The sequence below is a fragment of the Oryza glaberrima genome, chromosome 2 (assembly GCF_000147395.1).
Source record: "Oryza glaberrima chromosome 2, OglaRS2, whole genome shotgun sequence".
Lineage (NCBI taxonomy): Eukaryota > Viridiplantae > Streptophyta > Magnoliopsida > Poales > Poaceae > Oryza > Oryza glaberrima.
The window spans coordinates 34,089,863-34,103,489 of NC_068327.1; the positions used below are offsets into that span (position 1 = coordinate 34,089,863).

Below are 13,627 nucleotides of genomic sequence, written 5' to 3' on the forward strand. Positions count from 1 at the left end.
CTGCTGGGTTGTGGTCATACAATCCAGGTGCAGACATGATGTATTGTTTGCGAATTTATTATATTTTTTCAGTCTAACCCTGAGGAAAAGGAATCTTTGGTGGTGTGGAATAGGCAAAATACGTTGGGTGGCATAATGTTAGATGAAGTGATTGATACACAGCTGGTTGTAGAGGTAACGTTGAGTGATCAAGTGCAGGCTTGCTGGAGCAAAAAGAAGATGATGCCTCACTCAGTCGTTGACGGCACAATCTAGCTAACCTGCTGCTATTGTGGTGATTCATGCCTCCTCTCCGAAGACTCTTTGACTTGTACTAATGGAGTGGACTGCTACCAAACACGCATGAATAGACGACCAGATCATCATACAATTCATCAAAATTAGCACTCCTAGTTTCAAACTACTTAACAAAGGAAATTCAACAAACTTCATTAAAATAGTGTAGTGTATTTTTTCTTTAAAAAAAATTGCCAACGCCAATCGCGGAGTTTCACATGGAGGAGGGAAGAATGGAATGAGCGCCAGGCGTCGCGTCCTCTTGGCTTCGCTTCGCTGCTTTGCCGCGCCTTCGCCGAGGGAGGCCGACCAACGCATCAATCAAACACACAAGCACACCACGCGGACGCAGCAGCAGGGGAGGAGACAATTTCCTATTCTTCCTCGCGTCGCCTCTAAACTCCGACCAGTGACGCGGCGACCCTTGCCCCTTGCCCGCGCAGATCTCACCAAACCCTACCAGATCTGCGCCCCGCCATGGACTCCGCCGCCGGCGGTGGCGGCCTCACGGCCATCCGCCTGCCCTACCGCCACCTCCGCGACGCCGAGATGGAGCTCGTCAGCCTCAACGGCGGCACCCCCCGCGGAGGCTCCCCCAAGGACCCCGACGCCACGCACCAGCAGGGGACCCCCGCCGCTCGCACCACCACCACCAGGAAGCTCGTCCTCGCCTGCATGGTCGCCGCCGGCGTGCAGTTCGGCTGGGCGCTTCAGCTCTCGCTCCTCACGCCCTACATCCAGGTATACCCACTTCCTTTTGCTCTCCCTTCTGCTTCAGAAATGAAATGGAGAGTAACCGCATTTGGGAACGGGAACGGATCGCCCATATATGTGTGGCTTGATGCTCCCTTTTCTGTTTCTGCTGACGCAACCGTATTAGATCACCACTGTAGCCTCTTTCTCTAGAGCACCAAAATTCGCGCCCTACATATTTTGTGCTTTGAATGCAACTGCTTACTGAAATCAAGGTTGCTGCCAAATGGCAATAAGTGAAAAATCAGCCAGGGGAAGACTTGCCTGCTTAGGAATTTCGATACCGTAAATCGATACACAGGAGAGGTTTAACTAGATGAAAAATTCACACTCTTCACATGTACATGTTAGAGAAATGGTTTCTTAACACCGAATAACTTGGTGGGCTAATGAGTATTTAGGTAGTATATCTGTTTCACATGACAAATCTTTCAGATCTATTTACAGCTATTCATTGTTGATTTTGATGCAGACCCTAGGAATAGACCATGCCATGGCATCATTCATTTGGCTTTGTGGACCTATTACTGGTTTTGTGGTAAGTTTCTGCAATAATTAAATTCCTCTTTTTTTTTTTTGTTTCATAACCAGGCATGTCCAACACTCCAAACACGATAGTATATTAATGTCCCGTGATTCTCTGCAGGTTCAACCATGTGTTGGTGTCTGGAGTGACAAATGCCGTTCAAAGTATGGAAGAAGGAGACCATTCATTTTGGCTGGATGCTTGATGATATGCTTTGCTGTGAGTTAGATGAAGTTTGATAGGTTATCATATGTTCCCATTCTTTCTGTGCTCTAATAGGAAGAAATTCATACGTAGGTAACTTTAATCGGATTTTCTGCAGACCTTGGTTACATTTTAGGAGATACCACTGAGCACTGCAGGTAATCTTTGATACTTCTACTTCCTTTGATAGTTTTCTTCACATCAAGTGTGCCGCCACTAAAATGACGAGTACTGTTTGTTCAGTACATATAAAGGTTCAAGATTTCGAGCAGCTATTATTTTCGTTCTTGGGTTCTGGATGTTGGATCTCGCAAACAATACAGTTCAAGTAAGCCTCTTCAAAAGTTTGCTTGTCGTCATTTGTATTTGCATCAAATATTTGTCAAAGTATATGCCATGAATTAATTGGATTACCTCACCATGGATGTTCTCTAATATCCTGTTTCTCCTTTCCTTTTTCCCTACATACAGGGTCCTGCTCGTGCCCTTTTAGCTGACCTTTCAGGTAGTTAATGTTTTCATTTTGAATGTCTACCATACTGGACCCACTTAAATATCAGTGACTAAATGATATACCTTCTATTACGTAGGTCCTGATCAGTGTAATTCTGCAAATGCAATTTTTTGCACATGGATGGCTGTTGGAAACGTTCTTGGTTTTTCATCTGGTGCTAGTGGGAATTGGCACAAGTACGTACTTCATGTGTCCTTTATGTGCTTATGTTTACTTGAAGTTTGTTGCTCATAAGTTTGCGCTGTCCTATACATGCTACTGTTGGTAAAGGGTTGAATTGACTTGTTCTACTCAACCCAAATGGATCATTGTACAATTGGTAACATCTGACGGCTGGTAGTCAATCTGTATTAATAAACAAAAGCTATATATACATTTAGCAATTTCAGTACCATTTGTTTCAAATACTGGTGATGTTGTTTACCCTTTGAATGATACAAAAGTAGCGTATGAACAAGCAAATCACGGTAAAACATTGTCTCAGCATCTTTCTCTTCTGTGGAGAGAGTATCCTATCACATGTTGAAAAGTACTATACGGTGATTACCTGTTTGAAAGGACTACTGTCTTGGTCCTCTTGTTTAGGCATCTTGCTTGATGAAGTCCCTCTAGTTAGTAAGGTTTTTTTTGGCATGAAATCTGAGTTTATTTCTCATAATTATTGCAGGTGGTTTCCTTTTCTAATGACAAGAGCATGCTGTGAAGCTTGTAGTAATTTGAAAGCCGCTTTTCTGGTTGCAGTTGTAAGTTCTCGTAAATCCCGCTGCTGTGCCTGCAGTAGAAATTTCAAGCTGTTTTGTAACAGCCTGCAGAGCTAGCAGGTCATTCTTAGGAATTGCATGTGATATTATTTTGTGGAGTGTGGACTGTAATGTGTGCAAGCTGATAAGCCCTACTATGCAGGTATTCCTTTTGTTTTGTATGTCTGTTACCCTGTACTTTGCTGAAGAGATCCCGCTGGAACCAACAGATGCACAACGATTATCTGATTCTGCGCCTCTCCTGAATGGTTCTAGAGATGATAACAATGCATCAAATGAACCTCGTAATGGAGCACTTCCTAATGGTCATACAGATGGAAGCAATGTCCCAGCTAACTCCAACGCTGAGGACTCCAATTCAAACAGAGAGAATGTCGAAGTTTTCAATGATGGACCAGGAGCAGTTTTGGTGAATATTTTGACTAGCATGAGGCATCTACCTCCTGGAATGTACTCTGTTCTTCTAGTTATGGCTCTAACATGGGTATGCTACCTTAAGACATCTATGCATGTATATCAGCTGCATGCTGATTGTCTCTTACTGTTTTGGAATTTGTAGATTGATGGTGTTCATCCATATCGTTTGCTTTGCAGTTGTCGTGGTTTCCCTTTTTCCTTTTTGATACTGACTGGATGGGACGTGAGGTTTACCATGGGGACCCAAATGGCAACTTGAGTGAAAGGAAAGCTTATGACAACGGTGTCCGAGAAGGTGCATTTGGTTTGCTATTGAATTCAGTAAGAACCCTTGATCAATGTGTTTACTATAATTTGTAGTATGTCGCTATGTTTAGATGCTGTTACACCCCAATCATTTCTAGCCTTTCTGTATTTTTATTGGATACTGCTAGTTGTTGCTCTTACTCTATCAAACAACTAGCTGAAAGTCTTAAAACTTAGTTCATGTGCTTTCCTATTCTTTGTGCCCTGTAGTGGTTTAAGCATTTCAGTTGGATTCTAGTTTGAGGTGATAAGTTGGTGGCTTCAACGTTTGGGTCTTTAATACAGGTTGTCCTTGGAATTGGGTCCTTCCTTGTTGATCCACTATGCCGACTGATGGGTGCTAGACTGGTTTGGGCAATCAGCAACTTCACAGTGTTTATCTGCATGCTGGCTACAGCAATATTAAGTTGGATCTCTTTTGATTTGTACTCAAGTAAACTTCACCACATCATTGGAGCAAATAAAACAGTGAAGAATTCAGCCTTGATTGTTTTCTCCCTACTTGGACTGCCACTCTCGGTAAGTACCAGACTTCACAAAATCCTGCCTTGTTGGGTTGGAAGCTTTCTTACACTTGGCTCTTGAATGTCACAGATCACATATAGCGTTCCTTTTTCTGTGACTGCTGAGCTGACTGCTGGAACAGGAGGTGGACAAGGTTTGTGTTGCTGATGTTTTTTCTTTTACACTATGCTCATGTGATTCTCATTGATTGAGGATATTTTTTTTATCAATCTCCAGGTCTGGCAACAGGAGTCCTGAACCTTGCAATCGTCGTTCCGCAGGTTAGCATGTTCATAAGAAACAAAATGTATTTCTATATGTGCTGTCACTGAAGATGTCTTGACCATTTAATACTCCATTATTCTGTGCAGATAGTAGTGTCACTAGGAGCAGGTCCATGGGATGCTCTCTTTGGGGGAGGGAACGTCCCTGCTTTCGCCTTGGCTTCCGTTTTCTCACTAGGAGCTGGTGTCCTCGCGGTCCTTAAGCTACCCAAGCTGTCAAACTCTTACAGATCTGCTGGGTTCCATGGATTTGGCTGAGCAGAACACCAGCCGCATGGTGTGTAACATTGAGAAATGCAACTCCATTTTGCCATTCGTTTACAGTGAAATGATTCTTTTTACCTACTACTACAACAGAATAAGCTGAAAAGATAGAGATTAGGATAGAGAGCTAGGTAACTAGTCCAGTTAGGTTGATGTGCATACAAGGCAATTGGAAGGTGTAAGAGCTGTATCTACTTTTTTGACAGAAAAATGTAAGCTCTGCCCGAATGACATGGCGGATAGATTTTACAATGGATGTAATCATGTACTATATATAACACGTTTTGGTCACAGCTTGCCAAGTTTCATGTATAGTACTGCTACTACTTGCTGTGTGTTTCTGAGGAAAATTTATTAGCTGTCTGATCTTGAGTAGTACAAAGCTCTCCTCTTTGAGAAAAGGGTAATAATGTACGCCTACTTAAATTGGCTTAAAACATGCTGGGGCATCAAGTTCATTTCTGAGTGAGATCTACTTATAAGAATCAAATGGGATATATGTCCCGAAGATGGTCAAGTGGCAGATGTTTTTTTTCTTTTAACTCCGGAAACAAAATGAAGTCACAATTGCTTTATGCAAAGTGATACATACAGTAAATCGACGAAAAAACAAAGAGGAAAAAAAAGGGGAGTTTGCAACTTTGCATAGACGTGGGACGGTCTATCATGGGCCATTGTTGGCCCGGCCCACGAGCCCAACCGACCTACACAACCCAACTAACAAAAAAGCGAGGCAGAGGCACACCTCTTCCTCCCTCTCGACTCTGGACCTCTCCTCTCCACGCCGACCGCCATGGCCGCCGCCGCCGAGGTCGACGCGGCCCCCGACCTCCCCAACGGATCCTCCGCCACCGCCACAACCGACAAGAAGAAGTCGCGGGAGAGCGAGCGCCGCCGCCGCCGCCGCAAGCAGAAGAAGAACAAGGCCGCGTCCAACGCCGCAGATGCGGATGCGGCCGGGGACGCCGGGGCCGACGACGACGCCGCCGAGGAGAAGCCTGATGTCAAACCCCAGGTACAGCCACAGGGAGCGCCTCTCTCTTTGTTCTTAGGGTTTGGGGGGGTTCATGTTTTTTTCTTTTTTCCTTTTCTTTTTGCTTGTTTGGTCTGACCTAGGAACCGTGGTTGCCGCAGGTGGAGGTGGAGGTGGAGTACGTCCCGGAGCAGGCGGACCTGGACGACGGCCTCCTCGCCGACTTCAAGAGCATCTTCGACAAGTTCACCTTCAAGGATTCCTCTGCCGACGCCGAGGTATTACCGCTTCCTCTTGTGCTGCTACGGAAGACAAACCGATCGATATAAGATTCCTCTCTCATGCTTCAATTTTGCCTGCTCTATGTGGAGAAATTGACAAGTGGATTGGTATTTTTCTGATAGGATGACGAGAAGAAAGATGAGGCTGGCACTGATGCCGCAAAGAAGGCTGCAGGGTCTGATTCGGACGACGACGAGCAGGGGACACAGCAAAAGAAGGAAGGGGGCTTGTCCAACAAGCAAAAGAAAGTTCGTTCTTCGCATCTCCCTATTGTTGATAACATGTTACAGTGCCTCCATCTTCCTTCTATGTTAATTCACCTTAAGCTTAAGTTTTTCTTTCCGTTTTTTAGCTACAACGAAGGATGAAGATTGCAGAACTGAAACAGATATGCAATAGACCTGATGTTGTGGAGGTAAGCTACCCTTATTAGTTATGCTAAGATTAACTGGTAGTGGGCTGCTTGATGTACATCTGTTTGAGTGTGTTGTCACTATGTTATGTCGTAATTGCTCATCTAGGGTGTCACTGCCAGCGCTGCCAGATATAGGTGAATCTGAAGTGAATTCACAACAATGTGTTGAAATGCACCACTTATAAGATTAAAGCTTCTCAATTCTCAAACGTTTTTGTACATTCATTACCTGTGCAAGGGGTACACCCTTCTGTTGTTCACAGTTCCTAATGCTGGGCATTCTTGTATTTTAGCTTCATTGAACATACATAGTAATGTGCTGCATGTATTTTTCTTGATTCTTGAGGGTAGAATTGTTACATAAATTCCCTAGCAATTGCAGCAAATGTCTTCATGGTGCACACACCTGTACCAGTATTGCTATATTGGAGTGCAAACATAAATATTACTTTTATCTTATTGAGGAAAATGAAGCAACGGGAATGACACCAGTAAAGTAGTTCTATGTAAACTTGTTGATTAATCTTTGTTTGAGACATCTGTATTCTTCTTGCTAGGTCTGGGATGCAACGGCATCGGATCCATCATTACTTGTCTATCTGAAGTCCTACAGGAACACTGTACCTGTCCCAAGGCATTGGTGTCAAAAGCGCAAATTCTTGCAGGTTTGTGATTACCTACCAACCTGCCATCAATGACAACCATGTTGTTTTGCATAATATTAATGAAGAACAGTGCTTCTGTGCGCTCCTAAAAAATTGCACACATTTAAATGTTGTTGTTAGTACTGGAGTTCCTATTAAGTAGTTGCGACTGTCATTCAAAGCCATCATTTTGCTTCAAAACTCACCTGTAGAAGAGTTGAATAGTTTTTCTGAATCATTTTAGTGGAGTTTGATGTGGAACAATTTACTCAAAAAGAGGTGTGGATGGGGGGTGAGGGGACATAATGTTGATAAATTTACACCCCTCTTATACAGATGCAATTCTTGCAGGGATGCTGTAACAACCTGGGAGCAAGAGCTTCATGGTGCAATACTTGACTGATTTGTATAGCATAAACTTTAAGGGTGTCACATCTAGTTAATTCATGTGGCATTTTCTGAGAGAGAAATTTTAGTCTAGCCTGGGTCTATCCGTCTATGTCTCTTGTTGCTTGCATATATGAACTTGTCATTTTCTCTAGCCATTACATAGCCTTTTTTAATATTCAATGCGCGAAGCTGTATTTTGCATGGAGCATTGCCTTTATTTGTTGATTTATTTCCTTGTCCAGATTTTATGCCACCTTATTGTCTCTTGCAGGGTAAGCGAGGTATCGAGAAACAACCTTTTCAACTCCCTGACTTCATCGCTGCAACTGGAATAGAAAAAATAAGACAGGTAACTTGATTATCTCGATTCTTTTAGGCTTTTCTTGGGACATGATACCAGCTTACTTTAGGAGCTGTGTGGTGCTCGAATTTTATTTAAATTTCTTTTTTTTTTCAGGCATATATTGAGAAGGAGGATAGTAAAAAGTTGAAACAAAAGCAGCGGGAGCGTATGCAACCAAAAATGGGCAAGATGGATATAGATTATCAGGTAAAAATTTACTCCTACTGTCTATAGAGATCATTTGATGGTATCAACATTTATTGTAAACACACATTTTCATACTCTTTCCTTAAGCTCAAGTTCTAATAATGTTGAATTTTTCTGCTTTTCTTTTTGAGACTGGTAATGGGTGTTACAGACTGTTTTAGTCCTAATGCAGCATTACAGCACACATGTTTATGTTAAGCTCAAAATTTAGGGTGTTTTAACTATTCAACCCAAAATCTAGAGTAATTTATCTCATATATCCAGCTGGGGCCTGAGTTATCAACTCCTGACATGATTCACAGGCAGGAAAAATAAGTCTCACCTTGATTTCGTTGGTACAGGTCTTGCATGACGCCTTCTTCAAATACCAAACAAAGCCAAAATTGACTAGTCATGGTGACCTGTATTATGAAGGGAAAGAGTTTGAGGTACTTTTACATTATCTTTCATGCTGATATATATAAAAGAATCGAGATAATTGGTAACTGTCTGCACAATCCATTTATCTGTGTTTTCGTACATTGAGTACTTGAATTTGTTGCTTTGTACATGTGGACTCAATAGGTCAAGCTTAGGGAAATGAAGCCAGGCATGCTGTCGCGAGAACTTAAAGAGGCTCTTGGTATGCCTGATGGTGCGCCACCTCCATGGCTTATAAACATGCAGGTATTTTTCTGAAGAACAATTTCCATGTATCCGGTGTTCTAGTTGAGAAGTTTTCTATGTCAACTGATAACATTAAATTTTGGCAGAGATATGGTCCTCCGCCCTCTTATCCTCAGCTGAAGATTCCTGGGCTAAATGCTCCGATTCCTCCTGGTGCTAGCTTCGGATACCGACCTGGGGAATGGGGAAAACCTCCTGTTGATGAGGTATATCACATGTTAGATCCGCCCCTGGCGGACTCTGACTTACTAAAATGCAGTCTTTAACCAACATGCATCTCTTACTAATTTTGTTCTTTTGGAAAACAGCATGGGCGCCCCTTATATGGAGATGTTTTTGGAGTCCTACAGCAGGATGAACCTAATTATGATGTATGTCTATTTTTGTATTTTATTGTTTGAGCTGAATACAAGAACTGACTGTTGTTCTATTTTGTATTGCAGGAAGAACCTGTTGATCGCAGCAAGCACTGGGGAGACTTGGAGGAGGAAGAGGAGGAGGAGGAAGAAGAGGAGGAAGAGGAGGAAGAAGAGCCAATGGAAGATGAAGACATGGAAGACGGCATGCAATCTGTTGACACCATCTCAAGGTGCTACCATAATTCTTTGATGCCTTACTTAGTTTTTCTTTCCCAAATAAAGAACTATGTATTGATGTTTGTTTTGCTGATAGCACTCCAACTGGTGTGGAAACACCTGATGTGATTGATCTTCGGAAGCTGCAGCGGAAAGAGCCTGAAAAGCAGACCGAGAAGCAACTATACCAGGTGAGGACTTTGCCTTCAATTGTTTGTGGCATCTCAGGATACAGACCTTTAAATTGGTTTTGTTCAGTCTATAACCGACCTTTTTGTCCTTCTTTGAAGATTCTTGAGCAAAAAGAAGAAAGAATTGCTCCTGGGGCTATCTATGGATCAAGCCATACGTATGTTACACTAACTACTACCTAGTTACCCAACGTCAAACTTTTCTTATGGTATTCCATCCAATTTGACGATATGAATTAACTCTTATGGAATCTTGTTGCTTTTGCAGGTATGCGATTGGTGCACAGGATAAGGCTGGTCCTAAAAGGGTAGGCTTCATAGTCCTTTGCACTATGTTTACAAGTGGTTTCACTGAATGCGTGCTTTAATGATTTTTGGTTGTGGACCACTGCAGGTGGATCTTCTCAAGAATCAGAAGTCTGATAAGGTGGATGTCACCATACAACCTGAGGAGCTTGAAGTTATGGATGATGTTTTGGCTGCCAAGTAAGATTTTGTGTTGTCAATGCATTGTGAAGTTGAGATGGTGCTAATCACAGCGAGTGGAAGATGCTAACACTTTATACCATGTACACAGGTACGAGGAAGCCCGGGAGGAGGAGAAGCTACGGAACCAGAAGGAAGATTTCAGCGACATGGTGGCGGAGGTACATTCTTCCCATTGTCACCAACTAAGAAGCATGAGCTTTTTGTTGTTTTTATTCCTTGGTGGTGTGTCCCTCTGTCGCTAACAATAGGGCATATGTGCATTTTGCAGAACGCAAGCAAGAGGAAGAGGAAGCAGGAGAAGGACGGGAAGTCGAAGAAGAAAGACTTCAAGTTCTAGATGTTGCCCTTTGCGAGTTAGCCAGATCCAAGGAAGAGGAGGCGGCACGGCATCCATCTTTTTTTTTAGATTGCCCTTGTCTGAGAATAGATGAATGCGTAGGCACGAGTGTAGCAGCAGCACAGCCCTTTTTTATGTGTGTGTGTATTTTATGACTGATGGCCTTCACCTTGATATGATGATGTTTACTTTACTGGACAATTATCGTGTAGTAGAGGACAGAGAGCGTTACGTTCTCTTTTCACATACTAGTAACATCATCTTAGCTTCCGTGTCATGTTTCTTTTTGTTATCTTTTCCTTTGCTGAGAGGAGGCATTCTTTGCCTTTCTCAGCCCAGGTGACAAGCAGTCCACATCCTTATCGCTCTTTGCTAGTTAGCGCTAATTCTCTTTAGCTAGTATCTAAACAAGGCGATATTCATGACCAGCCGGAATAAGGTTACCATATTTTAAATCTAACTTGAAAAATACAAAACATCTCTGTCCACTCGAAACTGCTAGTATACAAAATGGATTTATCTTATAAACTACTCTGGGACTGCGTTCCAAGTTTATAAAATATACTTCCTCCGTTTCAAAATGTTTGACACTGTTGATTTTCTAGAACATGTTTAACCGTTCGTCTTATTTAAAAATTTTTGTGAAATATGTAAGACTATATGTGTACATGAAAGTATATTTAACAATGAATCAAATGATATGAAAAGAATAAATAATTACTTAAATTTTTTGAATAAGACGAATGGTTAAACACGTACTAAAAAGTTAACGGTGTCAAACATTTTGAAACGGAGGGAGTAGTATACATGTTGTGATGAAATAAATTGTAGAGAGTTGAGTTGAAGAAGAGGTGTGGCCGGAGACAATTTGGGCTCTCGTCCACGAGTCTCCCACTCTACTCTTCCCCTTTCGCTTGTGCTTTGGGCCACTAGTCCTCTTCATTGGTCTTTTGTTCCCAATCACAAACGAAAGCGCACCATGCATGGTTACCATGGCTGCATATTCCTTTCACGATTACCTTTCATTCCAAACTCTCTTTGATTACCTTCTATTTTAGAGAGAGATTGATCAGCAGCTGGTTCATATTGCATTTGAATAACTAGCGTATCAAGGATTGCATTGTACTAGCTAGGAGGAGCATTGGTCGCTTCTGGGCGATTCGATTCGATTCGAGGATGGAGAAGAAGAAGAGTAATACCGATAACAACCTGGAGGTGTTCCTCCAGGCCGCCACTCCATGCCTGCGCTGGCGCTCCGCCTCCATGGTATACATTCTGCTCAAATTAACATCTCTCCTGCCCTTGCATACTTTCAGCAAACAAATTATCATCTCTATTTCCCTCTCTTCTTCTTCTTCTTCTTCTTCTTCTTTCAATATTCAATAATGTAGGAATGTTTCCAAGATCCCAGCAAAGTTTGGCAACTCGACAAGAAGAAAGACGAGGTCGATTACTTCGCGCTTGAGGATCTCTGGGAGCATTACGCTGAGAGCAGTGCTTATGGCCTTGCTGTTCCTGTCCGTCTTGAATCCGGCAACACCATCACCCAACATTTTGTTCCCTACTTATCTGCCATTCAGATATACACCTCCACCAAGTCTCTCCTTGCTTTCTCCAGGTTCGTTGCTACTCTCTCTACCTCTCAATCTCATGTCTCTTGTAGCTGTATGCAACCTACCTGTACATTGTTTTACTTTACTGCAAACCCTTAATCCTCTTTGGCCTATTAATTGTTTCCGATCTGATCGAACTAATGCCATTCGATGAAATCATACAGAGGCAGCGCAGGGAGCGAGAGTGATTCTTGGAGTGATGATAGTACAGGCGACAAGTTATCAAAATCATGGGATGCTGCTATGTCTGATGACGACGACTCAAGCCATGATAGCTCTGAATCGGTTTCTGCAAAGCAAGGTGCCGGCTGCCTGAATTTTCAGTACAACGAGTGGAGCTCGCCCTACGAGAGAGTCCCGCTAGCAGATAAGGTTACTAGTTTTGTTTCAGTCTTCAATGTGATCAATGCAAATAACTTACCACATTAGTACTCTAATTAAGTTTGGTGTTGCATACGTTGTGTTATTGATTAGGTGGCAGAGCTGGCTCAGCATTATCCATGCTTGACATCTCTCAACAGTGCACAACTTTCACCTTCGAGCTGGATGTCTGTAGCATGGTACTTGAATTTACACATCATTTTCACTTCTTTGATTGTTAAATTATTGCTCTGAAGCTAGAGGTTCAAATGCATACATAATTGCACATTACATCTAATGTATATTCAGAAAATTAAACAAAGGAACAGCTAGTTGAGATGCTTGACTTGAACTCAACTAATCTTGTCAACAATAATCTGCATGCATTCAGGTACCCGATTTATCATATCCCAGCTCGTGGAAACCTCAAGGGGTTATCTACGTGTTTCCTAACCTATCATTCCCTCTCCTCAGTTTTCCAAGGTACGTAATCCATCCACATATTACATACTCCTATATAACATCAATTCGTTAATCTTGTGGCTGTGATATGTGCATTACTGACAGTGTAATTCGATCGATGTTGATGATGGAAATGCATGGGCTAATTTGCAGATAATGTTGAGGAGGGGAGGAGCGTTGTTGGTGTTTCGCCGTTTGGGCTGGCGACGTACAGAGCGGAAGGGAAGCTGTGGACATCGTCGAGGAGCTCTGATCTCTTCTGGGCAGCGTCTTCTTGGCTCAAGCAGCTGCGAGCTTACCATCCTGACTTCATCTTCTTCACGTCTCACTGCCGGCAATCTGCATTCTGAACCTGACGCTTGTTGCTTAAGCTTAATTATACTCGATACTCAGCCTCCGGTGGTGCTAGAAGAAGGCCAAACTAGGATGGAGGAAATTGTTTTGTCAGTCACCTTGCGAGCTATACTGAATTTAAAGGACTTTTTTTTTTCATCAACAGCAAGTATGTTGTACTCCTTCCGTCCCATAAAAAACAAATCTAGTACCGGATGTGACACATTCTAGTACTATAAATCAACAAACGTATGTCTAAATTCGTATTTTATAGGACGGAGGGAGTAGACTACATCACTCTATCTTCATAGAATTATGAACAGTTACGAACTACGTAGGAATTGTTGCTGGTAATGACTTGACAGGGAAAAAGATCGACAATAGAGCTGGAAAGATAAATTGGATGTAAATGAGAAATGAGAGTGTAAATTGCTTTTTTTTCCCTTCTCTCCAAGGATGAGAGAAAATCTCAAATAAAGTAGCCCTCCACGTCGTCTATGAAAAACACGTGAAAATATGGACTATCCCATTCGGTTGA

General features: G+C 42.4%; 3 protein-coding genes across 3 annotated transcripts; all 3 read left to right on the forward strand.

Annotated features, from left to right (window-relative positions):
* Nucleotides 1-472: 472 nt before the first annotated feature.
* On the forward strand, nucleotides 473-5,289 carry LOC127762351 (sucrose transport protein SUT4). Its single transcript, XM_052286837.1, has 14 exons — nucleotides 473-1,017; nucleotides 1,502-1,567; nucleotides 1,676-1,774; nucleotides 1,853-1,917; nucleotides 2,003-2,087; nucleotides 2,231-2,264; nucleotides 2,350-2,449; nucleotides 2,941-3,016; nucleotides 3,177-3,518; nucleotides 3,629-3,772; nucleotides 4,043-4,276; nucleotides 4,352-4,415; nucleotides 4,499-4,542; nucleotides 4,633-5,289. Exons 1-14 carry the CDS (start codon nucleotides 754-756, stop codon nucleotides 4,801-4,803), a joined length of 1,788 nt encoding a protein of 595 aa, XP_052142797.1. The 5' UTR covers nucleotides 473-753; the 3' UTR covers nucleotides 4,804-5,289.
* A 261-nt stretch (nucleotides 5,290-5,550) lies between these two features.
* LOC127763722 (uncharacterized) lies at nucleotides 5,551-10,598 on the forward strand. The gene is made up of 18 exons (XM_052288506.1): nucleotides 5,551-5,824; nucleotides 5,944-6,060; nucleotides 6,187-6,312; nucleotides 6,417-6,479; nucleotides 7,037-7,144; nucleotides 7,785-7,862; nucleotides 7,971-8,063; nucleotides 8,405-8,491; nucleotides 8,628-8,729; nucleotides 8,816-8,935; nucleotides 9,038-9,100; nucleotides 9,173-9,318; nucleotides 9,402-9,495; nucleotides 9,595-9,653; nucleotides 9,764-9,803; nucleotides 9,890-9,981; nucleotides 10,073-10,142; nucleotides 10,253-10,598. The coding sequence occupies exons 1-18, from the start codon at nucleotides 5,603-5,605 to the stop codon at nucleotides 10,319-10,321; spliced, it is 1,749 nt and encodes a 582-aa protein (XP_052144466.1). The 5' UTR covers nucleotides 5,551-5,602; the 3' UTR covers nucleotides 10,322-10,598.
* Nucleotides 10,599-11,189: 591 nt separating this feature from the next.
* LOC127763980 (uncharacterized) lies at nucleotides 11,190-13,571 on the forward strand. The gene is made up of 6 exons (XM_052288783.1): nucleotides 11,190-11,587; nucleotides 11,713-11,939; nucleotides 12,099-12,306; nucleotides 12,409-12,494; nucleotides 12,686-12,777; nucleotides 12,910-13,571. The coding sequence occupies exons 1-6, from the start codon at nucleotides 11,498-11,500 to the stop codon at nucleotides 13,104-13,106; spliced, it is 900 nt and encodes a 299-aa protein (XP_052144743.1). The 5' UTR covers nucleotides 11,190-11,497; the 3' UTR covers nucleotides 13,107-13,571.
* Nucleotides 13,572-13,627: the final 56 nt, after the last annotated feature.